Source organism: Paramacrobiotus metropolitanus, unplaced genomic scaffold (genome assembly GCF_019649055.1).
Source record: "Paramacrobiotus metropolitanus isolate TYO unplaced genomic scaffold, Prichtersi_v1.0 Parri_scaffold0000144, whole genome shotgun sequence".
NCBI classification, from domain to species: domain Eukaryota; kingdom Metazoa; phylum Tardigrada; class Eutardigrada; order Parachela; family Macrobiotidae; genus Paramacrobiotus; species Paramacrobiotus metropolitanus.
Window position 1 is genome coordinate 199,945 of NW_026570364.1, and position 27,786 is coordinate 227,730.

The following is a 27,786-nucleotide window of genomic DNA, read 5'->3' on the forward strand; positions in this document are numbered from 1 at the left end:
ACATCCTCGTCGTCATGCTTGCATTGTACCGTGCAAACAGAATCATAGGATAGGATGAACTATAGATAATAAACTGGAAACATTTCCTCTGGCATCCCAGACATATGTAATTGTGCTGATCCTGTATTATTTACCTGGATATATTTTATTTATCATGTTCAAACACTGACCTTGCTCCCGCAATGTTTGATTAGGCTTGAGGCAGAAACAATGATACAGTACGTACATAGTCATACAGGTATTTGCAATTGTACAAAAATTATCGTATGTGGATATGCTGCAGTGGTGCACTATGTAGCTTGTGCGCATTCATATGATGCGCGTTTGTAATTACCAGCAGGCAGCAGCCCATGATCACCTAACCGGTAAGCCTATTAATTAAACTGTAATCCCGAACGTACATGGATGTCTCGGCAAAAGAGTAATCCCAATAAGGTTCTTGCAGACAGACGTGCCATTATTACCAATCTTGGCATTGCCGTATCGAGAGATTAAGAGGACTACATTCGCCGCCAATTGCATATTTTTCTCACTCTAATTAATATTCTAATAGTCTGAGAACGATCACACATTCCGATTTATCTTGAGAAAATGCCGGCTATGGGAGCGGTTAAAACCGCGCGAGGCAGCTCCTTATCCATGGGCGGAAATACGCTGACACGAGAATTCCTACTGATTATGCAGGATAGCAGTTCTAATCGACGGAAACGGTTTTTCCAGTTGCTGCTCGTTTTGGCTGTGCCTATGGTCGTACTCATTGTGCAAGTAAGCAGCAATTTGTAATTTGTTGTTTCTAAAAATACCGTTGTCTGAAAAGAACATGCCTGTCAGTAAATATTGTTTTGATATTGGAAGTTTATAATTTTTCTTACAAATCTCATTTATTTTTCTGCTTCTACGCATTTATTTTCTGCTTTTACGCAAACATGGAATGGAATAATGTTCTAAAAAATCTATAATATTAGTAGAAGCTTCATGTTATTACATAGTGTACGCTGGTGATAACCGCAGCAGTGCGAAGGAAATCGGAAGCCACACAAACTGCGGCAACCATAACTACCACTGTCCAAATGGCCCAAATTATCACCTGCCTGCAGCGCGAAAGGGGAATGACTAGGTATCGAGATCTGTCGTTCTGCTTCCGCTTACTGCCTAATTTACTTGGAAGTTCCCTTTTGCAAATTATATTTATATCGATTTTTTCAATCTATAGCCTGTTCCTGAGCTCGAAGAGGTGAGACTTGGAATCGTTCCCGCGTCGATGATTAATGTGAGATATAATATTAATTACTGCTTCTTGTTTGTAGTCCAGAAACTTGGAATAATCTTGTTACCTTGCGAAAATCATCCGACGCGGCCGTTGGTGCACTCGAAAACTGGCCGGGAAATCCCAACGACGGACCGATATTTGCCACGATTACGGCATTCAGGCCAGTAGCATATATATACAATTTTTACGCGAAATCTGAACCATGATTTTCTGCTGTACAGAAGACCACCACATGGGGCATATCTTTGACCGTAATTTGTCTGAATTAGACCTTGAGGTGATTTTTATTAAAAATCGAATTGTCTCTGAAACAGGCTGTACGTGAACGAGAGCAGGGTCACACAGACATCCCGGACCACATCGTTTCAGGCGGTGACATGGTTTATTAATACCATTGCGGGAATAATTCAATTGATGAATCGCAATATACGGCTTAGCGGTGACACCGGCGGCGTGATGTGGAAATATCTCTTTGCGTACGAATCGTTCGTAAACGCCAAGGAAAATTTTGGTAAGTTAAACTGTAATCAACGTCTTTCAAAATATGGTAACTTTATTCAATTACTTGCATCTGCTTACACCTCAAAATGCTCGAATACAAATCGCAAAATAAGAATTAATTTTTGAGCGGATCCATTCTGAAGTCACGACTACGAACGGTGGAAATATGCTGAAAAAATGATGTAACTTCTACGTGTGTTTGCTTTAAGGTATTCAGCGTGCGGTTGGAACTGCTTTCTTTGGTCGTGGCTACCATGAACCGACTGAAAAGAAATTATTCTATGGTGAATATTTTCTTGGCAATATACACTGTACAGTTCACTGCGTAGAATTAGACTGATTTGGCATTCTATTTCCGAGAAGAAAGCTATATGAAATCCAAGACTATCCTGGATTTATGTTTTGATCATTCCCCACGCAGCCAGATTCTGTACGACAATCTCTTAGCCGGTAACAAGGAGCTGCTGGCATTTGTCGATGCCGCCCGGAAACGCATTATGGATGTGCCGGCAATACCAGCTGACACTCAAGCCGGACTGGTACAGATCTATTCATTATAACATATTATAGCAGTCCATTTCGGAGCTTTTCATTGATTAGGCGAACCCATTTCCAGTAATGACCGAATATGCGGTTGTCAATAAAAGACAAATATATCTGTAAAACATAGAAATTTCTACAAAGTATTCAAAGTATCCGAAAAACCAAAGGCAAATATCCTGTAAAATATTATTGTTTCTTACGGTCATGAGTGACCTTTTAAAATGCACTGAAAGCAGAGCATTTTGATCTGCTCAGTAGTGCTTTTGTTTTTTCTTCTATGTCTACATTTTTTTAGGCTTGGTTTGGAAATATGACTGCTTTCATTGATGTGATAAGTGCCATCGAAACCGATTTGACAACTGTCGTTCAAGAGCAACTTTCTACACAAGTACGTTTGTATAAAGAAATACAACCTGACCATGAACTACGATCTTATTGTGGATATGAAATGCAGGAATATGATTAAGGTAATTTATTGCAGGTCCGAACAGCACAGGCTGAAATGACGGAAGCCATTATTTTCTTGGTTATTGTTGCCGTTGTATGTCCACCTTTATGCTTGTGGTACTTTGTTTCGGTTAGCCAAATCAACCGCACCATCGGCAAATCTGCCCGCGCCCTGGCCAAACAAACCACGGAAATTTCTACTGAAAAACGGAAAGGCGAGAAACTTCTACACCGACTATTACCGCCTAGCATTGCTGTAAGTGTAAGGGAAGGCGACAGCGTAAGTGGGTTTTTTTAAAGGCCTGTACCGTACTTTTATCTACAAAACCTCTTGAGTATACTTTTAAATAACGTTTTACGCAACAATATGCCTTATCATATAGAGATTTTACATACTGTACATGTAGTTGGAAATTTGTACAGGAAGCACTAAAGCGAGGAGACCCAGTGACCGCCGAACATTTCGAAACTACAACGGTACATCAATGATTCAACAGTTTACTGTACGCGAAGCATATTTTACCGTACAGTTGTCTCTACAGATATACTTTTCCGATATTGTGGGCTTTACCAGCATCTCGTCGCGCAGTACGCCGCTGCAAGTTGTTGAACTGCTGAATAAACTGTATACCGAATTTGATTCCGAACTGGACGCTCATGATGTGTACAAGGTGGAAACCATTGGTGATGCGTACATGGTAAGAGTGCACACATAACACCGTGCTAATTGACAGCAATTGATAGTTACGAACGTCGGGACGCATGCTTCCATGCGGAACATGAGGAAATTATTTTTGTTCTGAACTTATGTTACATAAGAAGTTGCAGGTGGTCAGTGGTTTACCGCAGCGAAATGGCATTGCGCACGGCAGTGAAATCGCTATCCTCGCTCTCAGACTCCTTGAAATTGTATGCAATTTTCGCATTCCACATCTGCCGTCGGAACGACTAGCTGTTCGTATAGGTTTACATACAGGTACGATTCCGAATGATCGCGTTGTGGAGTCCTTACAGAGAGATTTATGAGGACTCGAAATTGACCTTTCCTTGTACCGCAAGACCGAATCTGTTTATGTAACTGTAATCAGCAATTGCACAACCCTTATTATAAATTAAATGCCTCCTTATTGCCTAAAAGTCAAGTGTGATTAAGATTAAAGAGTTGAAATTTATCTGTAAGCTTGTGCATATTTTTACTGGAAGAGAAAACATTAACAAAAAATTGCAGAGTAAAAAGGACGTAAAATATCTGATAGCACAACGAATTTAAGATTTCAACAGTTATCAAATGATGTTTCTGACAAGCAGGTCCCGTTTTGGCCGGTGTAGTTGGTCGAAAAATGCCCCGTTATTGCCTATTCGGCACAACAGTTGTTGAAGCTGAACAAATGGAGCAAACTGGTTTGCGTAGGTGGCTTACCTTATTGTCTCCTGAGCTTTGACTTATCATACTGCATATTGTAACATAACTGCTGCATTTATAATTTACGAGCTACAATAAAAGTTTGGGTTTTCAGCGCTCCGAATCCACCTCAGTAAAGTCTGCAAAGTGTTACTGGATAAAATTGGAGGATTTGAGTGCGCGAAGCGTGCGGTAATAGTAATACATAATTTCACCGTAACTTTCAGGGCTTTTGCGTGGCTCTGATAACGTTTAAAAACGAATTGCTGCGAAAAGGCAGAGTTTGTAATGCACATTGCACATGCGTTGCAGGAATTTGATGCTGCACAGCCAACTTATTGGTTACTCGGCAAAGAAGGAGTTCAGTTCCAATCAGTAACACCAGCGTCCAGTCCCGATTACTGATAGAGCACTGAATGCGAGTCGCGTTCATTGCCAGCCTGACATGGCTATACCTCTTGTGCATAAAATCACTCTTAAATTAATTTGTAGTTGCATTATCATGAATGTGCTCTGTAAACGTATACTTAATCTGCAATCTCGTACGAGCTGTCCGAGTCCGCGTCGACCGGCGCCTTCTTCGCACGTCACGGAAGTGAACCGTTCACCGTACTGTCGATAGCGGGACAAGCATTTATTTCTTCACGGTACTTACTGTGATTAACCTTACAGTTTTACGTAGCAAATGCCTGGAATGTAGTGTACCAGCGCTTGCAGCTACATACTTTATTGTTATTTCAATTTGGGTGTATGTTATCGTGTTGGTGTTGTTGGTGCAGGCGTGTGCAGCTGCTGATGGCGGCTCGGTTGCATGCACGTGCCTCTGTGGACTGATAAACAGCATTAAACTATGTAGATCAGCCAATAATTAAGGGCGTAATGAGCAACTGAGCTTCCTGGCGCAGAAAGTGTAAATTCAAAATTGTGCCTACAGGATATAATTACTTACCGATAAAAATATAAACTGGAGAAGGCAACGCAAGAACAGTACAGTACTTATGTATATCTGTACCAGCATGTCATTGCAGCACTGCTGCTCGATGGCGGGAAGCCTGCTACATTAGCACGTCTTTGAAAACTATGAGAGCGAACACTGAACACAGCAGAGGACGGTCTGCTCAAAAGCATTTTAAAAACACGTTTCTTCTTCAGTACTCTGAGTTTCAAAAACCTACGTGCTTTTTCCATTGCAGACGCAGTTAATTTGCAAAATTGCAGATGCCAGATTTCGTCGTGATTCGTAATTCTTCCCCGCCGTAAGTTACATCGTGTTTTCTGTTAAAATGGATAGCTGAGAAACTGCACGAGCTGTGATCTTGAACAATCTTTCAGATTGCTTCTGAAGGACGGCTCCTTTATTTTTCCACTACGCTAGAGTCGGTTAAACACCATGAACGCAACATCTCTCTACCTTCGCCAGCTGTACTCAGGTTCGCGGGAGATAAACTACGGTAATACGGTGTTGGCGCAGCGCGACAATGGCCATTGGTGGCTGGGATACGTGCAAGACATTGAGGGTGATGATTTCTTTGTGGACTTCGACGCCAGCACCGTCCGCGCCCAATGGATCCATTCCAGCCATCTGTGGCCTCACCGCTTCTTGAAGAGCCATCAGGAGGACCTTTCGGTCCATGTGGCGCTGCGTGAGGAGAACGGCGGACCGATGGTGTTTCGACCGGGCACCCTGACGGTGGAGGTGTATGGCATGTTTTCTATGGTGCGTCTGGAGAATCCAGCCGGCTTCCGCATCGTGCATCGCTGTCGGATCATTGAACGTCTGCCGGTCAAAAACCGTAGTTTCTTCTCCGGTACCGACCGATTCCGGTACATCAAACATGTTATCCCTTTCGAGGAGGCACACTTGTTGCACAATGTAGATTTCCTGCCATCGTTCCTGACGAAAACGTGCCGAGTGAAATCCCGAAGAGGGGATCGGGTGTGTAAAGCTCCTTGTGAAGTGCAGATGGCCGTTGGGTTGGACTGTTCAACCTTCGAGTGCAAGTGTGGCAGGATCAGTCCCGTCGAGTTTGACATCGGTTGTCGGGCATTTGCATGCGCGTGGCAGGGGATACGGTGACGGCAATTTGTGCGGAAATCCAGGGTGGCATCGCTGGGCGATGGATATTCTGGGACGCCGAGGCACTCATGAAAAGTTGTCGCATGTATCTCCGGGCGCAATTGATTTGGGGTACATACAACAGTAGCGTTGGGGGTTGTGGAATGGGCGTTTTTCAAGGTAAGCGTAGAGATGTAATGGTTTCTTGTTTTTGTCAGCATGGGTACTTAAAATAGAATACTAAACTCGATTGCACTGATTAGGTAAGCCTATATCCCTGTCGAGAATTTGCGTTAACCCATCTAGAATACCAAGGAAATTGTGCTCGTAAAACGTAATATGGGGGGAATTCGATGTCGTTTTATACAAGTTTCCTCTAACTGCTCCAGTCATACGCCGGGAGTTTCGCGTCAATTAATGGGTGCGTGTAGCTTCTACTTATACAGGCGTGTGGTCATATTCCGGTCGATGGGAGAATACAAGTTATTTTTTGTACGAGAAACAAGAAAGTCATAATAGTGCATAGAAAGGCTCGCAGTTGTTCTGTGCTTCTCGATAGTTGCCGCAGTTCTCTGTTCTAATGCGGACCCTAGCCACGGCGGTTTCATTGATACGAGTACTAATGCATCCTGTCGATGCTGCTGCGCCTAATGGAGTGAAAAGGAAAGGACGACTGACTAACTGTGGTCTTATCCTTTTGTTGTATTTTCTCTATTGCGGGCCCCAGCGATTGTGGTTTCCCGTTACACTGATGCTTGAACAGCTAGTCGATTCTGTTGCGCGCAATAGAGTAAAGTAAGAAATAATGAGATGTAGTTGTGAGCGCATTATCAAACGAAGCTTTTGCAGATGAAGAAGAAACGACCATCAATAACCTTGTGCCACCGATCCTGGCGTGCATTCTACTGAGTCTAGATGTGAGCACCCAGTTCTGCACGAGCCGGTAGGTTGCACCCTTTGGGTCGGTGTAGCATTATCGTCATGACCTTCCCTTTTAACAACAATTAATTGTACGTCTTAATTTACATCAGAGTGTGCGCGTTATGGCGGCTCATTTTGCGCGAATACAATGCCAAGCGACACGTCGTCTTTGATGTCAGCCAAATCTGCGTCAAACGCCACTGGGAGAAGGCGCTGACCCCCGTTGGATTCGACTATCTCAGCATATACAAACTGGTGGCCACGCTGGATAGAAATATTACTTCGCAGACGCGGTCTGTGGCGCTGATCGACGAGGGACGGTATTATGATAACCCGAATGACTTTTTTCTCAAACTGATCTTGATCGACGACATCCTGACCGCGAAGGGCCTGAAACTGCCGCTGTTCATCGCCAAGAACGGGTATGATTGTGTGCACCGGTCATGCACTTCATTTCTGTATCTGCAGTGGAATGGCGCGGAGAACTACAGCTGCTGCACGGTAGAGTGGTTGATGCGTGTGTGCCAGCATCTGGTGCTGCTCAACTACACAGCGTCGGATCGGAAAGGCGATGAGTCGCATGTTAACATGTTCCGCACGGCTTTTGATTCACCGTGGCCCGAATTCGATGCAGAGATTGTGCGCTATAAATCCGATGCCCAGCTGAACGTGGTTATTCCCGTACTGCGCTTCCGGTCGACGGAAGCGGCCGCCGAACGCCGCCAACGCTTTTTAGCCACTGTGAACAAGCACTGTCCGGTCGTCTCTCAGCAGGTGTATGAAAAGGTAGCCGCGGCACACGCGCGCTGGGTGGAGACGTTGGTGTATCCGGATGAATGGAGCGACATTCGCCGATTTCTCCAGCTGTGAGTTTATACAGCCTTTAATTAATTCATCTACCGTAGTTGTGTGTTTTAGGAATTAAATTGTGTTATAGGTTCAGTGATCCTCCAGAGGCACAGCAATGGGAGGAAGTGGATTTGAAGGAACTGGACGTTGCTACGCTGAGTAGGTTGGCCCTGCATCTGCTGGACGGGTATTACAAAGACTGAAATGCTAAATGAGTGTGAGGGTATTGTCCATCGACGGTGACCTCGTATGTCGCGTTTCTTTGTGGTTTGGTTCAGCGTGTACAAATTGGTGGTCAGTGGTCACGCTGAATAGGAATATTACTCCACAAAGGGTCGCATTACTGATTACTTCGGTTCTACTATCTGCATTTGTCTGTACAGAAGTTAGTCTTTATTTACCGGTGCTTTACGTGATTCGAAACAGTTAGTCGAATAAAGCAAGCGCAAAGTTTGCCAGTGGGTTTTATTACATATTTCGTAATTTTTGCTGTTGCTATTGTGTGTAAAGCTTTTGCAAGATACAGTCTGTGGATTCCTGCATTTGTGAGCCAGAGTAGTGTCAGCTACTATATTTGGGATGCAAACGAAGCTGAGTACGTGAAAAATCTTTTTGTCTATTTTTTTCAAAAAACAGGTATCGTTGAGCCATCGATTTACAAAGTGACACAAAATCCGAATTGAATGCCATAATAGCTATTCGTACGACGCCCTTACCAGGCTCAAGAACCGGCATCAACGGCAAGCCAGGTGCAGTATGCAACAAAAATAAGAAAGGAAGCAAGTTAACCTCTGACTGCATACAAAGCGAAACTGTGATTTAAAAACCGGTAAACTGTTAATGAAAACATTACGAAACCAGAAATCACGTCAACTGGATAAAATCATAAATGCATTCATCGCACTCTGACTTCCAGTTCCGAAGCATCCATCGGTGGCTGCTAGAAGTCATATTAGTCAAAGCAGAAACATTCAGCTGCGGAGATCCATTATCATCGCATCCCACCGCGCGTTGACTACGTACAAGAAATTTTCATTTAACTCCAGTTTTCTTCAGAAACCGTCGCGTACAGTTCGTTGATAGTGCTAGACACAAAAGTGTTCCATGACTTGCTTACCTGGTTTATGAGCCTTCCAAGTCATTAAAAGAGTTTAACGTGCGGACGCTCGATACAATAATCAATAAGTAACACCAATCCGCCGATGTGCAATCCTTATCTGGCCGCTATAAAATCTCAACATAAACTATCGCTTGCTTAGATATAATGGGCGATCAAATGAGATTATGAGAGCAACTCCAATTCACTGTACTCGAACGGAAGTCGCGGCTGTTCTGGTAATCTTTAGCAGTTGACATTTAGAAGCATGGCAAGAAACCAGAATCCATTTGATGCAGACAGTAACCATGGTGAGCAGTCCGACACGGAGACGGACTATGTGGCCTTCTCACGCCAACTGGCCCGTTTCGGACGGAGTAAATCGGGATTCGCTGTGGAGTGCGAACGTGAAGACGTTGTCTATCCTCAGCGACAGTCCGTGCCGAATGTGCGGACTCAGCATGGGCATCCGGTACTGCAGCGCAATACCAGTCATAGTCGTAACGCATCCCGGGAATTCCAGTACACCGAACCGGCCAATGCCGGCAAGCGTGGCAGTGTACTGCAGCCTTTCTACAAGGTCTCATTATGGTAATACTTTTTGGGCGTAAAGCATGTCGAGCATCTTCAGCATTTCTTAATTGAAAAACTATCATTTATAGCTGGGACAAAATCAACGTTTTTGAGGTCAATCCGGAGCATCGACGACTGTTTTTCAGAAAATCCCTGAATGACCTTACCAATAGGAGACATATATTGAAGGACGTATCGGGTGTGGCCAGCGCGGGACATTTAATCGGCGTTCTTGGACCAAGTAAACTATGTCTACAATCTGACTAAATGAGGAGGCTACGGTCTATGTTAAAAAGCTAGCGAACAGCCTTTTTTGCCCGCTGAGGCTGGTTGATCAATGCAGCCTCTCTGTTGTGACTATAAACAGACCGAAGACAGCGGATTCCAGTGCTGCCAAAGAGCGCAAGCTGAATGCTGCCTTGCTGTATCGATCGACTCGGCAGATGTGTGTGTGAGTGGGTAAATCCGCTCGCATACACTTATCACACGTATGAGTGTGGCTGTCTGTGCGCGTACTATCTGTACAAACCGGTTTTCGCTGTCTTCGCTAAACGCTTACCCTAAACCCGTAGCTTCCTTTCTTGCTCGCATTGTATGTGCTTCACTAAAAGTTTTTTACTAATCTTTAAATCCTAATGCTGTTCGTTAAACAATATTCTTACTTTCATAGGTAAAAAAACCGTCTTTTATTATTACCTCTAGGCTCTAAGTACTGACTTCCGTTTTATATTTCACCTGTGCGATTTTTCCTTTTCGATACTGTCAATCGAAGGACAAAGCGTCAATTTTAAGATGTTTGAAGCCACTTCACTACGCTGTTTCATGGCTTCCATCTACCAGCTGAATGCACAAATTTACCGCGCATTCTGACTGTCAGCGAGTATCCGTAGAAGTACTTGCACTACGTACAATATGTGTACTCGTACCGTCGTACGTACCAATACTATAATATAATACGTTCAATATTTATTGAAACACTTAATTGAATTCCCACAATTTGCTACATATAAGAAATGTTACACGTGTTTGCAGAAGGATGCGGGAAAACAACGTTCATAGCTGCCTTAACAGGGTAATTAATTATCAAAACATTTTGCTGTTCTTATTCCAAACCGGCATCGATCCTAGGCAGCCAAGGCGAACCATCGATATCCGCGGAAAACTCTACATCAATAATCAACAAGTGGACGAGAACACCGAGCGTTATTCGTGTTTTATTCCCGCTAAAGATAACTTTATCGGCACCTTAACGGTGAAAGAGCATTTGGTGTTTCATACACTCCTGCGACTGGGCGAACAGTATTCAAGCGTGGAGAAAATGGCGCTTGTCAACGACATTATCAGTGAGCTGGATTTGAATAAGATCGCTTCGAAAGTTATCGGTGTACCCGGACGATTAAAGGGCCTGACGAATGCCGACAGGAAGCGGGTGTCGTTGGCAACAGCGGCCATTACCAGTCCGCCGGTGCTACTGTGCGATGAACCAACAGCCGGCATTCATGGTGCGTATACATTTTACCTTGTTAGAAACTTTACCAAAACACAAAATTTTGCCATCAATTTTTGAAAGGAATCATTTTGCCTGTTTTGACAGATTTTGCAATGGGTATTATAAACATCCTCAATATATACCATTCTTTAAACATATCTATATCTCTCGTAGATACTGGAACAAAAATGTTATTTTCAGTGTTAAACCAAATCCCCTTTTCTGTTCCGAAAAATTTAATCACGTTTTCCATATTATAATCGGATACCGATTGCAGGCGATGTGACTACATGGACAGAACAGCAGCCATTTAACTACGTTGGCTCACTAAGATTAACCTCCTGCGTAACCGGTCCTGTCATACTTACGTACTATAATTGATACGAGGACCTGTACATTTCTGTTACCTTACCTAGAATTTAGTATAATGATAAAAATGATTTTTTTGTTCCAGCAGCAACGAGAAAAACTTTTAAAGAATGGTAGTGAGGATGCATATTTCTCAGCAGTCAAATTAAGTTCGCAGTTCAAAAAACTAAGCAGTTTAAACAAGCGACTGAGCTCGAAATGCATAAAATTAAAGATCGTTGAAGTAAGGAAAAGGTACACTGATAAAATGTGGCTCTATTCCCTGAATCGATAGATGTATCCGTTGCGGAAGGCATTGTCGATCTACTCCACACCGCCGCGGAGAAAGGCAAAATCGTCCTGTGCAGCATAACTAATCCGACTTCGGAGATCATCTCCAAATTCCACCAGATCATTATCCTAGCCGAAGGCCACGTAGTCTTCTTCGGCAAAGCCCGGGAAGCGGCCAGTTTATTCACATCAGCTGGTTTCCCGTGCTCACCGCTGCAGAGCCCTACCGATACATACCTGCGGATGCTGTCGCGCCCCGTCAACGCTACCGATCAAGAGCAGGCCTTTAAGGTCAAGACGCTCGTGGAGCGCTATCAGAATTCGGAGGAGTGGTATGATATGCGATTTAAAGTGGAAAATATTGCCGCCAAAGCTACCGTCACTCCGCAGGTAAAGAAGATGGCGGGAATATATACGGCGGGAAAAATAACGCAGCTCCGGATGCTAATGGGGCGGGCTGTGTTGGAGTGGGTGCGGGACCCGATATTGTTAAGGATGTCAACAGCGGTGGTGGTTGCGCTTGGATTCTTGATGGGGATTTTCTTTATGCAGCAGGAAATGCACGGGCTTGGAATTCAGAATATCAACGGAGCTTTATGCTTATTAACCCTGTTTTATGTAAGTTTTAATCATGTTTTGAAATAAATTACTACTACTCAGTGCATTCATATGACTTTAAATCATTTGTCCAAACCTAAATACAAGATTTACTAAGAAAATGTATCGCTTGAAAGTTTAAGCCTGCTCCGAAAAACTAAAATTTAATGCACAATAATAAAATTTATTATTGCGCGATTAAATTTTAGTTTTTCAAAGTTTTTGTTTTTGATTTTAGTTTTAAATAGTACAGTTACAATATACGCCTCAAATTTAAGCGGTCAAGGTAAACATGTGCGAAAGAAGAGTGCGTAAATGCAACTTGGCATAAATACGACAATAAGTGGTCGTACACGATGTACTTTATACTCGTACCTTTCGACTGATGGTGCAGAAATCGATTTATATATATGAGGCAAGTGCAGCAAGTGTTAAACTAACATTATGTGTTAGCGAAAGGTCACTAAAATTTATGTGTTAAGAAAAAATTTATAGCGCAATAAAATACTTGCAGGATGAACTAGTAATGTACTCGTACGTATTCGGATTTTGAAAAAAAATCGACGTGAATTTTGTTTTTTAGGTGATGATTCCGGTTTATGGAATTTCCAAATGTCTAACGCAAAATTTAGCGGTAATACGACGAGAGATTGTCGGTGGTGTGTACGTGGCATGGATGTGGTTCGTGAGCGCCTGGCTAATTGACATTCTCCATAATCTCGCAATGTCCGGTTTATTATTAACAATTTGTTACTGGCTAATTGGATTACATCCGTCAGCAGTTGGTTTTTTCTTGGCTTGGTGCATTGCTTTTCTCACATGTCAAGTCAGCTTGGGAATAGCGCAATGTGCCGCGATTGCGAGTGGACGATTTAGTACCGCCATGCTGATCTGGGCGGCCTTTGTCGTATGCAACATTGCTATTGGCGGCTTCTTCCTCAATCCCAAATCCCTTCCTTGGTGGCTAAACGTTTTTCGGTGAGAAAGGTTATTTGGATACGAGTATATACTTAAATTTTAATCAAAAGTGCTTACAACACACCAAAGTTTTGGCAGAGTTGAGGAATCCATGTTCTTTCGGAAAGTTTTCGAAAAAGGTTTTGTCAGAAAATTATATGAGGTGTATCACAATAATCTTCTTGCAGTATGCATCGTTTTTCCATTACGCATTGAAAGCGTCATTAGTGAATCAGTGGCACGGCGTGGATCTGCCATCGTGCATGAACTGCACATTGCAAGCGGATATCTTCCGAACGGGTGACGATATTATCAACCATCTGGGATTTACCGGCGATAGTTTAGCCACAGATTGCGTCCAGTTGATCATGTTCGGTATCGCTTTACGCTCTGCTGCCTATCTCTTGCTACGTACAAATCTTCATGGGATTCGGAAAAAATTCCTTGCCTTCCCTGCTGCATCCCGCTTTTGCTGAAAATACAGATACACTTAATGCTTAACCAAAAAAACAATCTATTTTGTATCGTACATTTTGCGACAAATACAGTAACTGAAAAACGGTACTGATAATTATCAGATTTGATGGTCTTCTCTTTGAACAATATTTTCTTTAAAACAGAATCTGATGTTTTGATCTTGTTAAGCGTTAAGGCAGTATGGATTATATATGGAAGAGAAAGAGAAGCCACATGGATGATGTATTAGTGACCGTTCATTTCTGCCAGTCTGGACCGTTTGCAAACATGTCAGGGCGTAGTAAAGACGTGGCTTACGTGTACAACGATTAATTTTCTACCACGTTATTTGGTTTAATTAGTCGAAATCGGGTTCACATCGAGCACGGAAATGTACGGGTGAGATAGCTGTTTTTTTTGTGGTTCTTATTAACAAAACGGCTTTGGTGTGCTCATTAATAAAACATTATTAATAAAGCGGTAAGCCGCTGAAGGCATACGGACATCAAGACCTACTATACATCCGTCGTTTTCCTCAAGAACTGCCTGTTAAGCAGTACGCTAATGGCTAGTGTGACCTGCTATTTAAATCAGCTGCACACAGACAGGCATGTATGTATTATTTTAATTTATCGTTAATTTACATACACGCTTTATAGAAAAAAACTCGTATCATGGTACGTCAACGCATACATTAACGCAACAATAGCTGTAAAGCCTAGTTTTTAATTTTCGTATCAGAACACGTATGCGAATAAATGACTAGCATACGCAATTTTATTAAGATGCGATCACGCGAAAAAAATGCATGCATTCCGATCGACGGTATATCACTTTGAAGTTCATCCCGATCTGGTTTGTGAACCGTGAAAGTGATGTCGTTAGTTGCACACAAAAGATGCGGCTCGTTAAGCAACCGGCTTTCCGCATAAATCGAGCGCGAGATCTTCGGTTGCGTCCCGTCAGCGCGTACTTTAGCAGCTGATAATTTCACACACAGCAACCTTTAAAGAATGGCTTTTGCTTACTATCTTCTTGTTTTCAGATTAGAATCGATACTTTTTTAAGCAGTAAATAAATGTTTTTATTAAACAATACAAAAAATATTTTTGCCTTTCAGCAACGATTATACAATCATATATTTTTTTAAACTTATCATGGCGGTGCCGGTGAGGGCATAAAAAGTAAATTAAAGCGATTTACGTGATTACATATTATATATCTATACTTAAAGCGATTGTATAATGTGTGTAGTGTGCACTTCTAATGTTCCGTGCGCTTTATTTACTTTCGAACAGTTCTGTAATATCTGGACTTTTCGTTGAACGAATTTTCTGTCATTTGCCAAAAATTATGCATCGAATAATTCCCGGTTTACGAATTTGTGGCACGGTCACAACAAATCTCCGTATGTTCATGCATCACATGTAATTACATAACAAGGTTGACCTTCCCGTTTATGCTGCATATGTGCAAATACAACTGACCTTGTCTTAAGTAGCTGTAATCCAAGAATAACATTTGTTCTGGAGAATTTAATTCGAACTGCACAGTGGCGAACTTTACACACTGTCAGGCTACATCAATAGTTAGCAAAGATAAACACTTCCGTGCAAAGTCAATCCCGGCTAACATAATCAGGATTCGGAAGCGTGCGGCACAACCGGGCAGGCATCTACGCGCCTGTATCCGAAAATATTGGCCTAGACAAATAAACCATCACGCAATATAATTTTTTGCACAGCAGCTGATCTTGTTTGATTAAGTGTTTGTCGGAGTGTTACTATTGATTTATCCAGTGCTGTTTTTTGCAGCGCGCTATTATTTACCGTCTTTTCAAAGTGATGAATACATGCTGGACGTGTTAAACAAAAACGCATTTCCTACGTACATAAGCATAAAACGGCTCACCTGAAGAGGAAAAAATTTAACAATCGAATATTGCAAGAGCAGTTGATATGCAGCATGAAGTTTTTAGCGGTCGTTTTAACGGGCATTTTTTGCAATAAAAAAATTAATGCAAGCCATTTTAAAACGGTTTGTGGCCTGAAAAAGTAAGAAAGTAAGTTAATTTAGAAATAGACGCCTTGTTTTTGATCAGTTGCTAGTTAATAAAGCTCAAAGCGTGTTAAAAAAACCGACTCAAGATTTACGATAGAGTTTTTACGACAGGCGTTTATGTGCATTTCATGACTGTGATGACAGCCTCGCCACGATTTTCATTCTGATAATATATTATTTCCTACTTCATTCGCAGCAGCTGTTGTATTGTGATAAGCGAACGATTAGCAACCCATTCTGAATCCATCACAATTGAAACCGGTTCATCCAGCCGGCACATAGCGTGGACAATCGGCCTTGAATTAATCAGCACACACTTCATATCCGAACCAACAAGAGAAACCATATTGTATCAACAGAAGACGGGAATCAGTGCGCATCAACCGGAAAGCGCTCAACAATCCAGATCATACACAAATCCGGTACGGCGCGCAGTGCATCCATAATTCCATATATCCACTGACGACACACACGTATGCGTGCCGCCGCGGCTGTATTGATAACGGCTGAGACAAGAGACCAAACGATGAGGGGATGCCACGGAAACCCAAACATATTCCGCTCAAATTGCAGTCATACACTTGGCCGCAAAACGCGGTGCGTGTTTTTTTGCGGCGATCATTTCCAGCTTGAACTCATCAATCTGTACTTCTTGCGCGTGGCGCATTTCCAGCGTCTTGGTCGTCTTGGGTTTGTTTTTTTGCGGCCGGTGATTGTACAGCCGCGATATGCGATATCAGTGACGATGTGTTGGGCTATTTCCGGCAATCTTCATCATAATTGCTATGTTTAGCTGTGAAAATGTTTGGATGATTCGTGTTTGCTGTGAATCATTTTCTCCATGAATCGTAGACGCTGACAGAAATATTACTAAGATTTTATCCGTATTTTCCTTTGTTCTGTACCGCGCAGCAAATTGGCCAATCTGGACACTGCAATCGAAAACATCTAAATGCAATTAAAAAATTTTAGCATGTCTTTTTAAGAAGTTTTTACTTTGCTGTACGCTTGCCTTTTCTACAAAAGTGGATCACGATTAATTCGGTTTATGTACGAGTAAGTAGCCCTGCAAAACTGCAAAGCGCTGAGTTTTTTGCGAGCGTGAAATTTTCACGCGAACGGCTCACCATTGCGGTCGCTCTTAACATTCTGTGGCGAGCGCCAAGCTGTTGATTCGGCAATCGGCACACTGACAGTGCGCCCGCTCAGAATCCGGATTTCTTCCGGATATCCAATTAGTCCGCTGCAACCCGTATGACTCACGGATGTCGCAGCGCTTGCCCAACCAGGCTGTATTTAAATCATCAGCGTGTCGGTCGTGGCGGATAATTAGCCAAACGCCATTCTGCATGATCGTTGCACCGGGAGTTACATATATGCAGACGGCGCGTGTGCATGATCCTCCCAATCGGAACTAATGTGATTTGCTCTGATTAGCCGCAGATCTAATAATAATGGCCAAAAACGGCAAGAATCTCATGGCGGCCGTGGAGTACGATTCCTCGCGCGACAGCCCGCCGCATCTGATTGTCAACGACGACGAATTTCATGAGCAACCGAAATCCCGCAGTCGCAAGTGTCTGCGCATGTTCTTTAAATTTCTCCTGTCTCACGTGGGATTGACGGTGCTGGTGCTGGCGTACACCGTCGGCGGGGCGCTGGTCTTCATCTCCATCGAGGAGAATAAGTGGCTGCAGGCGCAGAATGCCAAAGTGGATGTCAATATCCCGGAGGAACCGGAGCCGTTGTATCCCGAACAGATGGCCTTTAATGCTAAATTCTGGAAGGCCAACTGGATGGATGATAAAGTACTGAGGTTTTGGAATCATACCCACCAGATTAATGATAGATACCCGGTATTAGCAAAACATCGTTCGTTCTATGTTGTGATTGTTGTTGTTGCAGTTTGGGCGTAAACGTATGCGAAGACTAATACCGCTTAAGAAAAATTTTCCAAACATTCAAGAGTTTCTGGCAAAGCAGTAATTTTATACAGTAGTTAACACGTTCTGGTAAAAATAAACTTCTGATGAGCATGTTCTGGTGAAAACAAACTTTTTATCTCTGCAATAATGTTAACAAAATTAACAAACGGAGTGTTACGTAACTTACAGCAAATGCATTTTTCCGGTGAATGCGAAATATTGTTTTATAAAGTCCATATTGTGTAATGTACATTTGTATTTCGTATAAATCTGCTCGGCTAGGCCCCTATAACTGTATAACGGTCATGCCGAATCGTAGTGGTGTGGCGCATTCTCCGGTAAACTTGAAAGTTAGAGAAGCGTTGCTCTTTTAATGTTCTTCTCCAAGTATTTGTACGAGTATAAATCGCTTTCTTTACTGAATATGCAACTTCCATAAATATTTTTTGCAATATATAAGAAATAAATTTTAGTAGATTACTTCTGATGGAAGGTAATATGTTTCTGAAATTAATAATTTTAATTTGATTTAATAAGTAAATGTCGGGAATTAACTAGAGAGTGGAGGAGCGCGTTCTACCGGTTTTCAATGGTTCGCTTTTAATTTTGAACTATTGCATCGAAGATTGTTTTCGTTTATTTTATTTTCATTTAGGGAACACTAACCGGTAAGACATAAGGTTTTTAATTTATGTTACTGCAGCTGCAGAAACTGAATACTTTGGGTGTTAATTTATGCCATTATAAATTTACCAGCATCCCTTTCTTTAACCAAAAGCTACTGCAAATGATTAATTTCACTCTGTTGACTTTTACTTTTCTGTTGTACAGAATTCAGGAATTATAGCCCCAATAAATAATCAATCAAACCCAAGTTACCCAAACTACTCGACTGGCTCTTGAGATGGCAGCATGCAACTGACCCTGTCCGAGTCCGACCATATGCTTTAATTTGACATGTTGTTTGATCCATTTGAATCTCTTTCAGGAAGACTGGCAACCGGGAAATTATGAGAACATTAAACTAATCGAAATCCAGCTGCAAGAACACATACTCAGAGAAATTGTGGCGATTGCAAAACGATATTACGTTAACCAAACCATGCGCATGATGCGACTGGAAAGCAATAAGGTGAATGCACCGAAATGGGACTTTCCAAATGCCTTCCTTTTGCCCTGAGCATCATAACGACAATAGGTAAGCTAAATAATTCTGTAATAATTTTCTCAACCAGGGACAGTATTAAAAAAAATCTAAATAATTTTACTTTACATGCGGCTTGAGATAACGATGTCGCTGTGAATTGTGTATGTGTTTGTCGTATGAACTTGGTATTTCGTTAAGAAGCACTGAAAAGACGCGTTGGTTTATCACCGTACGAATTTTTACCTTGAGCTGCGTGAATTAGGTGGCTTTCCCTGGCTAGTGGTGAGTTTTTTTATAAAAATTACGCGTATTTCATAGTCGTAACAGTTTGTATTCAGTTTCGCCATCTATTCATTAAATAACGAGTTTTGATTTGAGTAGTAACATAAAGTAGCAGATGTTTATTAAGCGAATCACGCGATAAGCAGATTAAATAACCACAATCCGTGCATCACGCCAGCGATGCGTCCAACACTCCATATATTTTCTTGAGAAAATAATCGCGTTCCTGTCAGTACAGCCGCAGCAATCGATACCATGAAGGTCAGACGACAGCCGCACCAAACAATCCGCCGCTCATCGGACTAAATTTTATGCCCTGTTAACTTTTCTATTCAAGTCTCCGCACTCGCGCACTGTATACTCCAATTAGCCACCCAGTGCTTCCTATAAAACTGTAAAGCATCTTCCGCAGTAAATCCAGTCAACGACCGAGTGCACTTCAGAATTGGCTGTAAATTCCGGCGCATGCTCATCACGGGAATTGTAAGCGCCGTATATAAAGCAGCCACTAACAAGGTTAACTCCCAAGGATGCTAATCGTTGTGTTGAGCTGTTGACCGGAAGTGAAATCAGAGGAAAAGGTCACTGGCGTAGCTTAAGTGTTTTCTTCCGCGCGGCGATCGTTTGCCTCTCTCTCTGACTCTCTTATGGTGCGTATTATGTTAATGATGCCGGCTTTCTTTTAAAACGCGACGGCTGTTATGGATTGATATGTACGGTATCGATCAATCACCGAGTGTGTTTGGAATGGTGTAATGTGATTAGGAGCGGTAGAGGGAGGCCGGGAATGCGCATGGGGAGTGCGCGTTAGTTGGGAGATGACAGCAATGTAGAAACGCTGCAGCGCTTTTCGTGTTCGCGATAACGCAGATTTTGGCATTGGCCGTGATTTGGCAATTTGGCGCTTTCGGTGTGCGTTTGAGGAGCTGGGAAAGAGAAAGAAAGGCTATTTTAGGAAAAGGTTTTTGGTAGGCAGAAAACATGGAGGAATATTAATCAAACACAAGTGGAAATTATCAGTTAGGCCAACGCATGTCCTAATTTTAAGAAGTTCGTTTACCCGTTGTTGAGATCAAACGTGCTATGTAACTTGTTACTTGCGGTCCACATATTTTCACAATTATTAGAAGCATTCTGCTTGAAATATCTTCATAAAGAAGTAGTTGCAAGGAACATTCTATAAAGTTGCAGTATCCTGTTGCAATATCATACGTTAAAAAATCACAGTCTACTGACTTCAGGCCTGTTCAAAAACTTCAGAGCTGCATTCGTACTTATTGATTATAAGTGCAAGTATCGTATATCCGTAGTGCAATGGCTAGTTCTAAGTTCGAGAGTACCTAACTGGAATCAATATTTTGAGACCATATACAGCGACAGCGTGTCGTAATTTTTAGCGGTAGACAAGATTTTTTGTTCTCCCTTTGATAGCACGGGACGCTGCTGTTAATTAATATGTTCAGCTTATTCCACAAATTTCAGTCGATTTCCTTGAAGCACGAAATCAATATACAGATGTATCATCAGATTCTATGTATATCTGTATATGGGCGTTACGGTATATGGGTTACTGTATATGGCCATATGGGTATTAAGGTAACGGCGGTTAGGTACTTTATTGTGATTGTTATAGATATAAAACTTGAACATCTATACATGATTCTATTTGCAATAACAGCGTTTTCGTTGTGTAACGCATAACTACGTGAGTATATAATATGAAAGTGAATTCGGATCTGGATCTTTACATCATAAAATTGATATTCTTGTGCAGGTTATGGTCATGTATATCCTTTTACATGGGAAGGCAAATTAGCCACCATTCTGTACGCCATCATCGGTATCCCCATCATGCTGGCCTTCCTGGCTAACATCGGTAGTCTGATGGCCAAAGGACTCCGCTTGATCTTCGACCACTTAATTCTCATGAAATGCTGCCGCAGTCTGTACAAACGCCGGCAAGCCCGCCTGCAGTCCATGCAAGCCGGGGGTGGCAAGGGCAAGGAGAACACCTCCGGACCACCAAGTGTCGCCGGGGGGTCCTCTCCGGCGCCTATCCGAGTGCAAAAGCAGTCGCTGATCGTGGATGACGGCACGTCGGTGGGAGTGCGCTCGCTGAAGGCCTATGGGTATCAACCGGAGGAGTTATTGGTCATACGGGAGGAGAAGAAGCAGGATAAGTCGGTGCCGGTGCTAATGTGCGTTGCCGTGATGGCGGCATACCTGTTTGGCGGTGCGGTGCTATTCTGGTTATGGGAAAAAGAGTAAGCGCACTTGATATAGCTGCACTTTTATTTCGGAAATTAGTAGAGCTATCGTGTTAATTTGGCAGTCATTCATCTTCCGAGGGTCTCGCTGCAGCAAACATGACATCCTATAGAATTTCGTAGAACAGTGGTGCTATCGCCAACTGCCGCTAAAGTGTCTTGAAACATCAACATTACAATCTTTGTGCATTGATCACTGCATTTCGCTAAAATTTGTAATTGTTTTTGTTATGGAAAGACATCACGCTGAAAAATAAGGTTAACGAATTCTAGGCTGCAGCTAGCTGCTTGGTTGCATGCGCTGCTTGTATGTAGTAATTTGTTGTATTTGTGATTGTTCCGAATCATAAATTCGGTTTATAATAGTAATTATGGTCTAAGATGCTGCACCCACATCGTAAAATAGGTGAATAATAATACCTGATATGTACTCACATAGGTACAATTGTACAATACGCGCAGTACCTGTATTAATGCAGTATTTGCGTCTTCGGATTCAGCCTGGCGTGCCGGATATAAAGTTCTCGCATTGTTACGAATACGATTAGCGTTGTCGGGCGAGATTATTTATGCTGCTGCATGCCATGCAGTGCATGGTATCCGCACAATGCCGTTCGACTGACACAGCTTAACAACGTAACAGTGTGTGGAGGTGGCCGAGTGGTTAAGGCGTTTGGCTGCTAACCAAATGGGCTCTGCCCGCATGAGTTCGAATCTCATCCTTCACGAACTTTTTACTTTTTTTTCAAGTAAAAAACTTACGTTATGCCTTACCTATGATAGAATTAATGTAATATTAAATATATCATCAATTAAAAACGTGCTGCACAACAAACTTAGAGTTATTAACATTCTCCTGCATGCGTCATCGATCGTATTACATCGTGCGTGTATGACTGTACGACTGCACAATGCACATACGTATGGAATTTGAATGACTCGTACCTCTAAAATAATTACAAAAAATCCATTAATATGCGTTCAGTGAATTCGCAAAGATTTTGACAGTAACGATATAATTTCTTTTCAGCTGGACACTGTGGGATTCATTGTACTTCTGCTTTATCACCCTGTCAACCATCGGCCTGGGCGACTTCGTGCCGGGTGAAGCGCTGAGTAAAGCTAAAGGCGGGATTCATTTCCAGCCGGTTATCTGCTGTTTCTACATTCTCCTAGGACTGGCCCTGCTGGCATCCTGCTTCAACTTGCTGCATGATTCAGCCAGGAAGGGCTTCCGGGTTGTAGGGAAAAAGATGGGATTGGTCAAGAAAAAACCCCGAAGTCGGCGAACGTCCAACGCGGCCGTCGTGTGATCTGCATCTCTGGAATACGATTTCTTCGGTTTGCATGCAATGTATTAAAACTGCCTCTGTGTTATTGTGTCTGTGTAATAACTACAGATTTGACGTTATCATTAAGCTGTTTATTTGGTAAATTGTGATGGATGGTAGAGCAACGATTTTATAAAAGTTTATATAATTAGAATATACGCAAAAATGAGATTTTAATGGCTGTTTATAAAATGGATCTTACTAAATGATTAAAATTGATGACTCTTAAGATCTCCCCGTTTCCACTACGGCAGTGAACCATCGTACTACAAACACATTGAGAACTATCCACTACAAATAAATTGTGAGCTCGTAGAAGAGCAGTACATCATTCATACTGCATTATTTGTTTGCATTTACGAATCCCACGTAAAACAAACTGGAGCAGCGGAGAAGCTTAGTTGCTATTCCCTCAAAGTCATTATAACGTCGAAGGGTAGCGGTGACCGTAAGAATGTCTGGGTGCAGTGGTCAGTGGATGGACAACTTCCAGGTGCGGAAGAAAAATGAAATGTCTGCATTAAATTGGCGAAGATCAGGTAGATTTCCATTTTCGCCAAGGATTCTCCCAGGCATGCACGTTTACCTTAAAAATGGCAAACCATCCATAATAAAAACTGTGTATGGTGGATTAATGAGATTTCCATTTTTGAATGACAGCCAGATTAATGTGGATCAACGGCCACCAAAATAGATTTTTTATATGGACATGTGATTATGAAATAACTGCTTACGTATACGGCGCGGCCACGCTAATATGCGGTAACAAGCAATACTACCGGCGTAATATAAAATACCCAACCATTCCAATGTATGCAACAACTAAAGTGGCACACGAAAGTAAGCAGGCATCCGCACATATAACGTACCAATGCCGAATGGGGCGAATCCCTTGGGAATAAACACCGAGCCAGTAGCGTCGAGGAAATGTTCTGGATAGAAATCATAAGGATGTGTCCAGTATCGTGGATTCCGGTGCAATCCGTAAATGTTCAAATTAATCAGTGTTCGGGATGGAATAACAAAGCCATCGACAGTCATTTCGTCAAAGTTATTATGCGGGACACCTAACGGCGCAACGGTCGCGAAACGCTGAATTTCCAATGTTACAGCATCCGTATAATGCAATAAACCTGAAAGATTTCTTATTAGTAACAGGAATATCACGCAGACGGACAATGGGTTTCAGGGCGACGATTTGCACTTGCAGTTTTATTACGATAAATACGACGCAAATGATTTATTTATGTCAGAAACGATACTTCAATATGTCAATTTCGCTGCATTCGTTAGTCCCGTCTTGACAAAGCGCCCTGGAAAAATTAACATCTACGTAGTAATTGTGAAAAAATAACTATGACATTATTATTACAATTACTACATAATACCTAATGAAAAAGTTAGCAATTATTACCAGTCATGGAGATAAACCACCTAACAGATTCTTTTATAAAAGTTTCATTGGTTCATTTCTGGATTACATATATACTAACGAAAGCGCTTGCCATGTGTTGTGATCAAGTCTAAAGCCCATGTACTACGATACGTTACTACCGTAACAGCACTACGCCAGTGATGCCCAATATTGTAGTTCTTTAATAGTTTATTATTTATGAGGTAGTGCATCATGAATTAGCCAATTTGATAAACAAATTCTTAAAAGCAGTAAAAAAAGCATAAAAACATTCATAAATAGGAAAAAAAACATTCATAAATAGAAAAAAAGCATAAAAACATTCATAAATATAATTAGAAAAACATTCATAAATAAAAAACATTCATAAATAGAATAGAATTAGATACTCCGCCTGGTCAAGTATCTGCCAACAAATTCATAAATAGAGTTGCACACTATTTATGTATATTTACTACAGCACAACACGTACTTCGGTGCTCCATGCGGATCGGTTCATTGCGTCCAATTTTTGCATCGATTTCCTCGTGAACTTTTTGTTGTACATCGGGATGAATAATCATGAGCAAAATGCCCCACATTATCGTCGCATGTGTCGTTCCTGTTCCCGCCGCAAACAGATTCAGCACCGACGCCAGCAGCTGCTCATCTACAGGTACACGCTGTGAACATTAAATATTTTGCCCCTGCAGCATCCAAAAATGTACATATCGTACCGGTAAAGGTCGTGTTACTGCTGCCTCTCTGTTGTTCCAGAAGAGACAGAAATTTATCGACATAGTCGCCTTTTTCCTGTCCGCTTTTTCGTTCCTCCGTGTGCTCTCTCACCAGCGCCTTACCAAAATTCCACAACTGCTGAAAATTCCCTAGCAGACTGTTTTGTGCTGTGTGAAGTTTCCCAAATGGAATGAACTTCAGAAACGGTAGAAATTGTGTGGGCGCAATGGTGTTCAGTATGTTGATGTTCTCTTCAAAGAGACTGGTCAGATGCAGAAACTCTTTATCGGAATGGTCATACTGTCGGCCAAAGATTAAAGCGCAAATGACGTTGGCGATTGCTAAGGTCAAGTGGGTACTGGGATCGAAGGGCCGGTTGAGGTTGCCGGCGAAGATGGTTTTCACCTGGTTGATGCCGTCCAGAATACTGTCCTCCAGCCACGTCTTTCCCATTCCAAGGTCACGCAGGGTGGTTAAGGCAAAACGGCGCTGTTCCCGCCAAAATTCGCCTTCAGCCGGAACCAAGCCTGAAAAACAGATTAGTTTGCTGAGGATTGTGCTTTTGACTCGCTTTAGTCGCATTTTGTGTGAGACGGATAGTTTCTTTAGCAGTGACAAAACATAGTGCAATGGCTTTGAGTGCAAGTATCCTTGTTTCCAAAACTCCTTTGAAAAGCCCTAATATCAATGCATAATTACATACTTTATTCAAATTTCATTTCATTAGTTGTCTTTTTTCATTTTAAGTGCAAGAAATGCTTTGGCCATTCGACCACATAATACACTGGTAAAAAACGCTGTGGTAATTAAGTAACTTTCAGAACTAGGGACCATCTGGGCGTACCTTTTCCATTCAGAATTCGGTTGAGAATAAAATGCTGATCCCGGCCGGTTGTGTTGTCATCGTTGAAGAGACTCTTGGCCGTGTCCACATTGCTGATGACAATCATGGTACGGTAACCCATCTGCACAGCCATCACGTCGCCATACTCCTTTGACCATTCCCGGAAGCGTTCCGATGGCCGGGACGTCAAAAAGGGCAAGTTGCCAACTACAGGTAAGCCTGCAACAGCGACAATCATTAAAAATGCTTTTTTAATTTGGAGGGCACTCAATATTAAAATGCAGGATTGAAAAATTGTCTTGCTAATTAATGATACCATGATCACGTAGGTAGAATAGTGTAATTTCAAAGGAGCGTTCTGATACGCAAATTCATTTCACAGGCTGATGTAAACCGATATACAGATACAGTAATGTAATATAGATATAAATATACTTTGTAGTGAAAGGGCAATGTGTTCGAAATTGATCGCCATTCTAGTGCCATTGCGTCAAATGCTGCAATTTAACGAAAAGGGTACGTAGCGATCACATAACCTGTGTACTTAATTTTTATTCTGCATACATAATTCACTTTGCACTTTGGGAAACTTATCCTAATTTTTTTATTATGAATGTTTTCCGTCAGGCCTGCACACCGTTGCAGGACCTATACACTATAATAAAAACAGAAAGTGAGACTTTCTGTATAAGAGTGTATACGGCTTGTTTCTTGCACGGTCTATGGGGAAATCTGTAACCAAAATGTTACACCCCTGTGATTGGCACAAGTTAGGGGTGTGGTTTACGGTATGCCAGTTAATACGGGCATACTGCATAGTCGGCATAGCTGTCGCTGAAATGTGGTTGGGCTAATAGCCTAATAATTATAGAAGTATTCCATGTGGTTTGTATCCAGTCCCGTTTATCCCGATTATTTCCCTTTCCCATCCAGGCCTGACGGAGCTATTTCCGTAGGAAATGTCACTTTAGTGTTTTTCTTATGTCGCTTTGATGGGTATATAATTATATATGTAAGTGCTCAGTGATTTCCAGTTTCAAGACAGATCTAAGTACAGCTACCTTAATTCCATCATGTTCCATTCTGTACTTAATATGCTGACCAACAATTTTCAATATGCGATGAGATCTTACACGTTTTCATGTTTAATTTTTTTACTGATTAAAGGTTGTATACCTTTAGGCCCCGGAGGTAACTTCGCAGATTTCCTTCTTAGCAGCGCTGTAATCCAGTATACAAGCGGAAAAATAAGCAGTGTTATCCAAATTGCAACCATGACTGGCGAGTCACGAAATGCGGATTTCCTTCTTTTCAAAGATTGAATTCCTTTAGATGCGAGATATTTAGAATTCCTTTAGATCCGGCTGTTAACAGCGGTAGCACATACCGCAGTATTGGAAATTCCACTTTTCACTATTCGTACTAAAATCGGCGGCTTAAGCAATACTGATTTTCTAATTTTGCCAATGATTATACAGAATACTGAGCCAGTAAATAAACACCTTGATCCAGACCATCATATGCAACCATATGCTTAATTGTGATGGTATCAGCTTAATGCAACCCAAGCAGCGTGTGCATGGCGGTTAAAGATAAGTAACATAAATCCAAAGTTTATAATCCTTTATTCTTGCACTAAATTAAGAACGACTGCTCTATAGGCTATAGCTTAGCTGATGCACTATGCGTGCCAAATATGCGGTTCGTGGGGTAACTTGTATCAGCATAATATTAAAAGGTCTCCACTCTCCACTGCGATTTTGGAAAACAGGTTTGCAGATCGTTAAATTCTTGATACCGTACAGAAAACTGCTGCAGTATAACTCGCCGCATGTTTTTGCTTTCGTAAAGTGCTACCAGTGTGGCATCTAAAGGTGTTTTACTCCACATTCTGAACTTAAAATATGAATACCAAATGACCAAGAAAAAACTCAGCTGACTTGATTCACAAAAGCACGACAACAATGAGCAGCACGAAGTTCGCTTGTTAACAACCGGCGGA

General features: G+C 41.9%; 5 protein-coding genes, 1 long non-coding RNA gene and 1 other non-coding gene across 8 annotated transcripts; 5 read left to right on the top strand and 2 right to left on the bottom strand.

Moving 5' to 3' along the window:
- Positions 1 to 293: 293 nt before the first annotated feature.
- On the top strand, positions 294 to 5,010 carry LOC129599370 (uncharacterized). Of its 2 annotated transcripts, none has more exons than XM_055497591.1 (16): positions 294 to 365; positions 436 to 765; positions 990 to 1,117; positions 1,214 to 1,234; positions 1,308 to 1,430; positions 1,585 to 1,781; positions 1,981 to 2,055; positions 2,135 to 2,310; positions 2,610 to 2,702; positions 2,796 to 3,017; positions 3,185 to 3,238; positions 3,304 to 3,459; positions 3,590 to 3,737; positions 4,070 to 4,168; positions 4,279 to 4,355; positions 4,476 to 5,010. In XM_055497591.1, exons 2-16 carry the CDS (start codon positions 592 to 594, stop codon positions 4,566 to 4,568), a joined length of 1,836 nt encoding a protein of 611 aa, XP_055353566.1. In that variant the 5' UTR covers positions 294 to 365; positions 436 to 591; the 3' UTR covers positions 4,569 to 5,010. The 2 variants fall into 2 exon arrangements, with proteins under 2 accessions (XP_055353566.1, XP_055353565.1); XM_055497590.1 differs by having other exon boundaries at positions 303 to 365; positions 446 to 765.
- Positions 5,011 to 5,299: 289 nt separating this feature from the next.
- Positions 5,300 to 8,443, top strand: LOC129599380 (uncharacterized). Its single transcript, XM_055497604.1, has 5 exons — positions 5,300 to 5,419; positions 5,496 to 6,399; positions 7,069 to 7,162; positions 7,251 to 8,006; positions 8,078 to 8,443. The coding sequence occupies exons 2-5, from the start codon at positions 6,216 to 6,218 to the stop codon at positions 8,190 to 8,192; spliced, it is 1,149 nt and encodes a 382-aa protein (XP_055353579.1). The 5' UTR covers positions 5,300 to 5,419; positions 5,496 to 6,215; the 3' UTR covers positions 8,193 to 8,443.
- Positions 8,444 to 9,310: 867 nt separating this feature from the next.
- Positions 9,311 to 14,281, top strand: LOC129599369 (protein white-like). Its single transcript, XM_055497589.1, has 6 exons — positions 9,311 to 9,676; positions 9,748 to 9,899; positions 10,691 to 10,730; positions 10,787 to 11,160; positions 11,791 to 12,404; positions 12,967 to 14,281. Exons 1-6 carry the CDS (start codon positions 9,354 to 9,356, stop codon positions 13,363 to 13,365), a joined length of 1,902 nt encoding a protein of 633 aa, XP_055353564.1. The 5' UTR covers positions 9,311 to 9,353; the 3' UTR covers positions 13,366 to 14,281.
- Positions 12,982 to 16,510, bottom strand: LOC129599387 (uncharacterized). The gene is made up of 3 exons (XR_008691909.1): positions 16,043 to 16,510; positions 15,284 to 15,499; positions 12,982 to 13,812 (listed from the first exon to the last, which is right to left on the bottom strand). It is a non-coding gene; the product is annotated as an uncharacterized LOC129599387 (long non-coding RNA).
- Positions 16,293 to 23,031, top strand: LOC129599377 (TWiK family of potassium channels protein 7-like). Its single transcript, XM_055497600.1, is given in 5 exon segments — positions 16,293 to 17,665; positions 18,771 to 18,951; positions 18,954 to 18,980; positions 20,986 to 21,475; positions 22,509 to 23,031. Coding segments are annotated over 5 exon segments (1,335 nt in total). The 5' UTR covers positions 16,293 to 17,311; the 3' UTR covers positions 22,792 to 23,031.
- Trnas-gcu (transfer RNA serine (anticodon GCU)) lies at positions 22,125 to 22,206 on the top strand. Its single transcript has one exon. It is a non-coding gene; the product is annotated as a tRNA-Ser (tRNA).
- Positions 22,994 to 27,390, bottom strand: LOC129599375 (vitamin D(3) 25-hydroxylase-like). Its single transcript, XM_055497598.1, has 6 exons — positions 26,961 to 27,390; positions 25,785 to 26,003; positions 24,940 to 25,467; positions 24,696 to 24,872; positions 23,679 to 23,942; positions 22,994 to 23,395 (listed from the first exon to the last, which is right to left on the bottom strand). Exons 1-6 carry the CDS (start codon positions 27,058 to 27,060, stop codon positions 23,214 to 23,216), a joined length of 1,470 nt encoding a protein of 489 aa, XP_055353573.1. The 5' UTR covers positions 27,061 to 27,390; the 3' UTR covers positions 22,994 to 23,213.
- Positions 27,391 to 27,786: the final 396 nt, after the last annotated feature.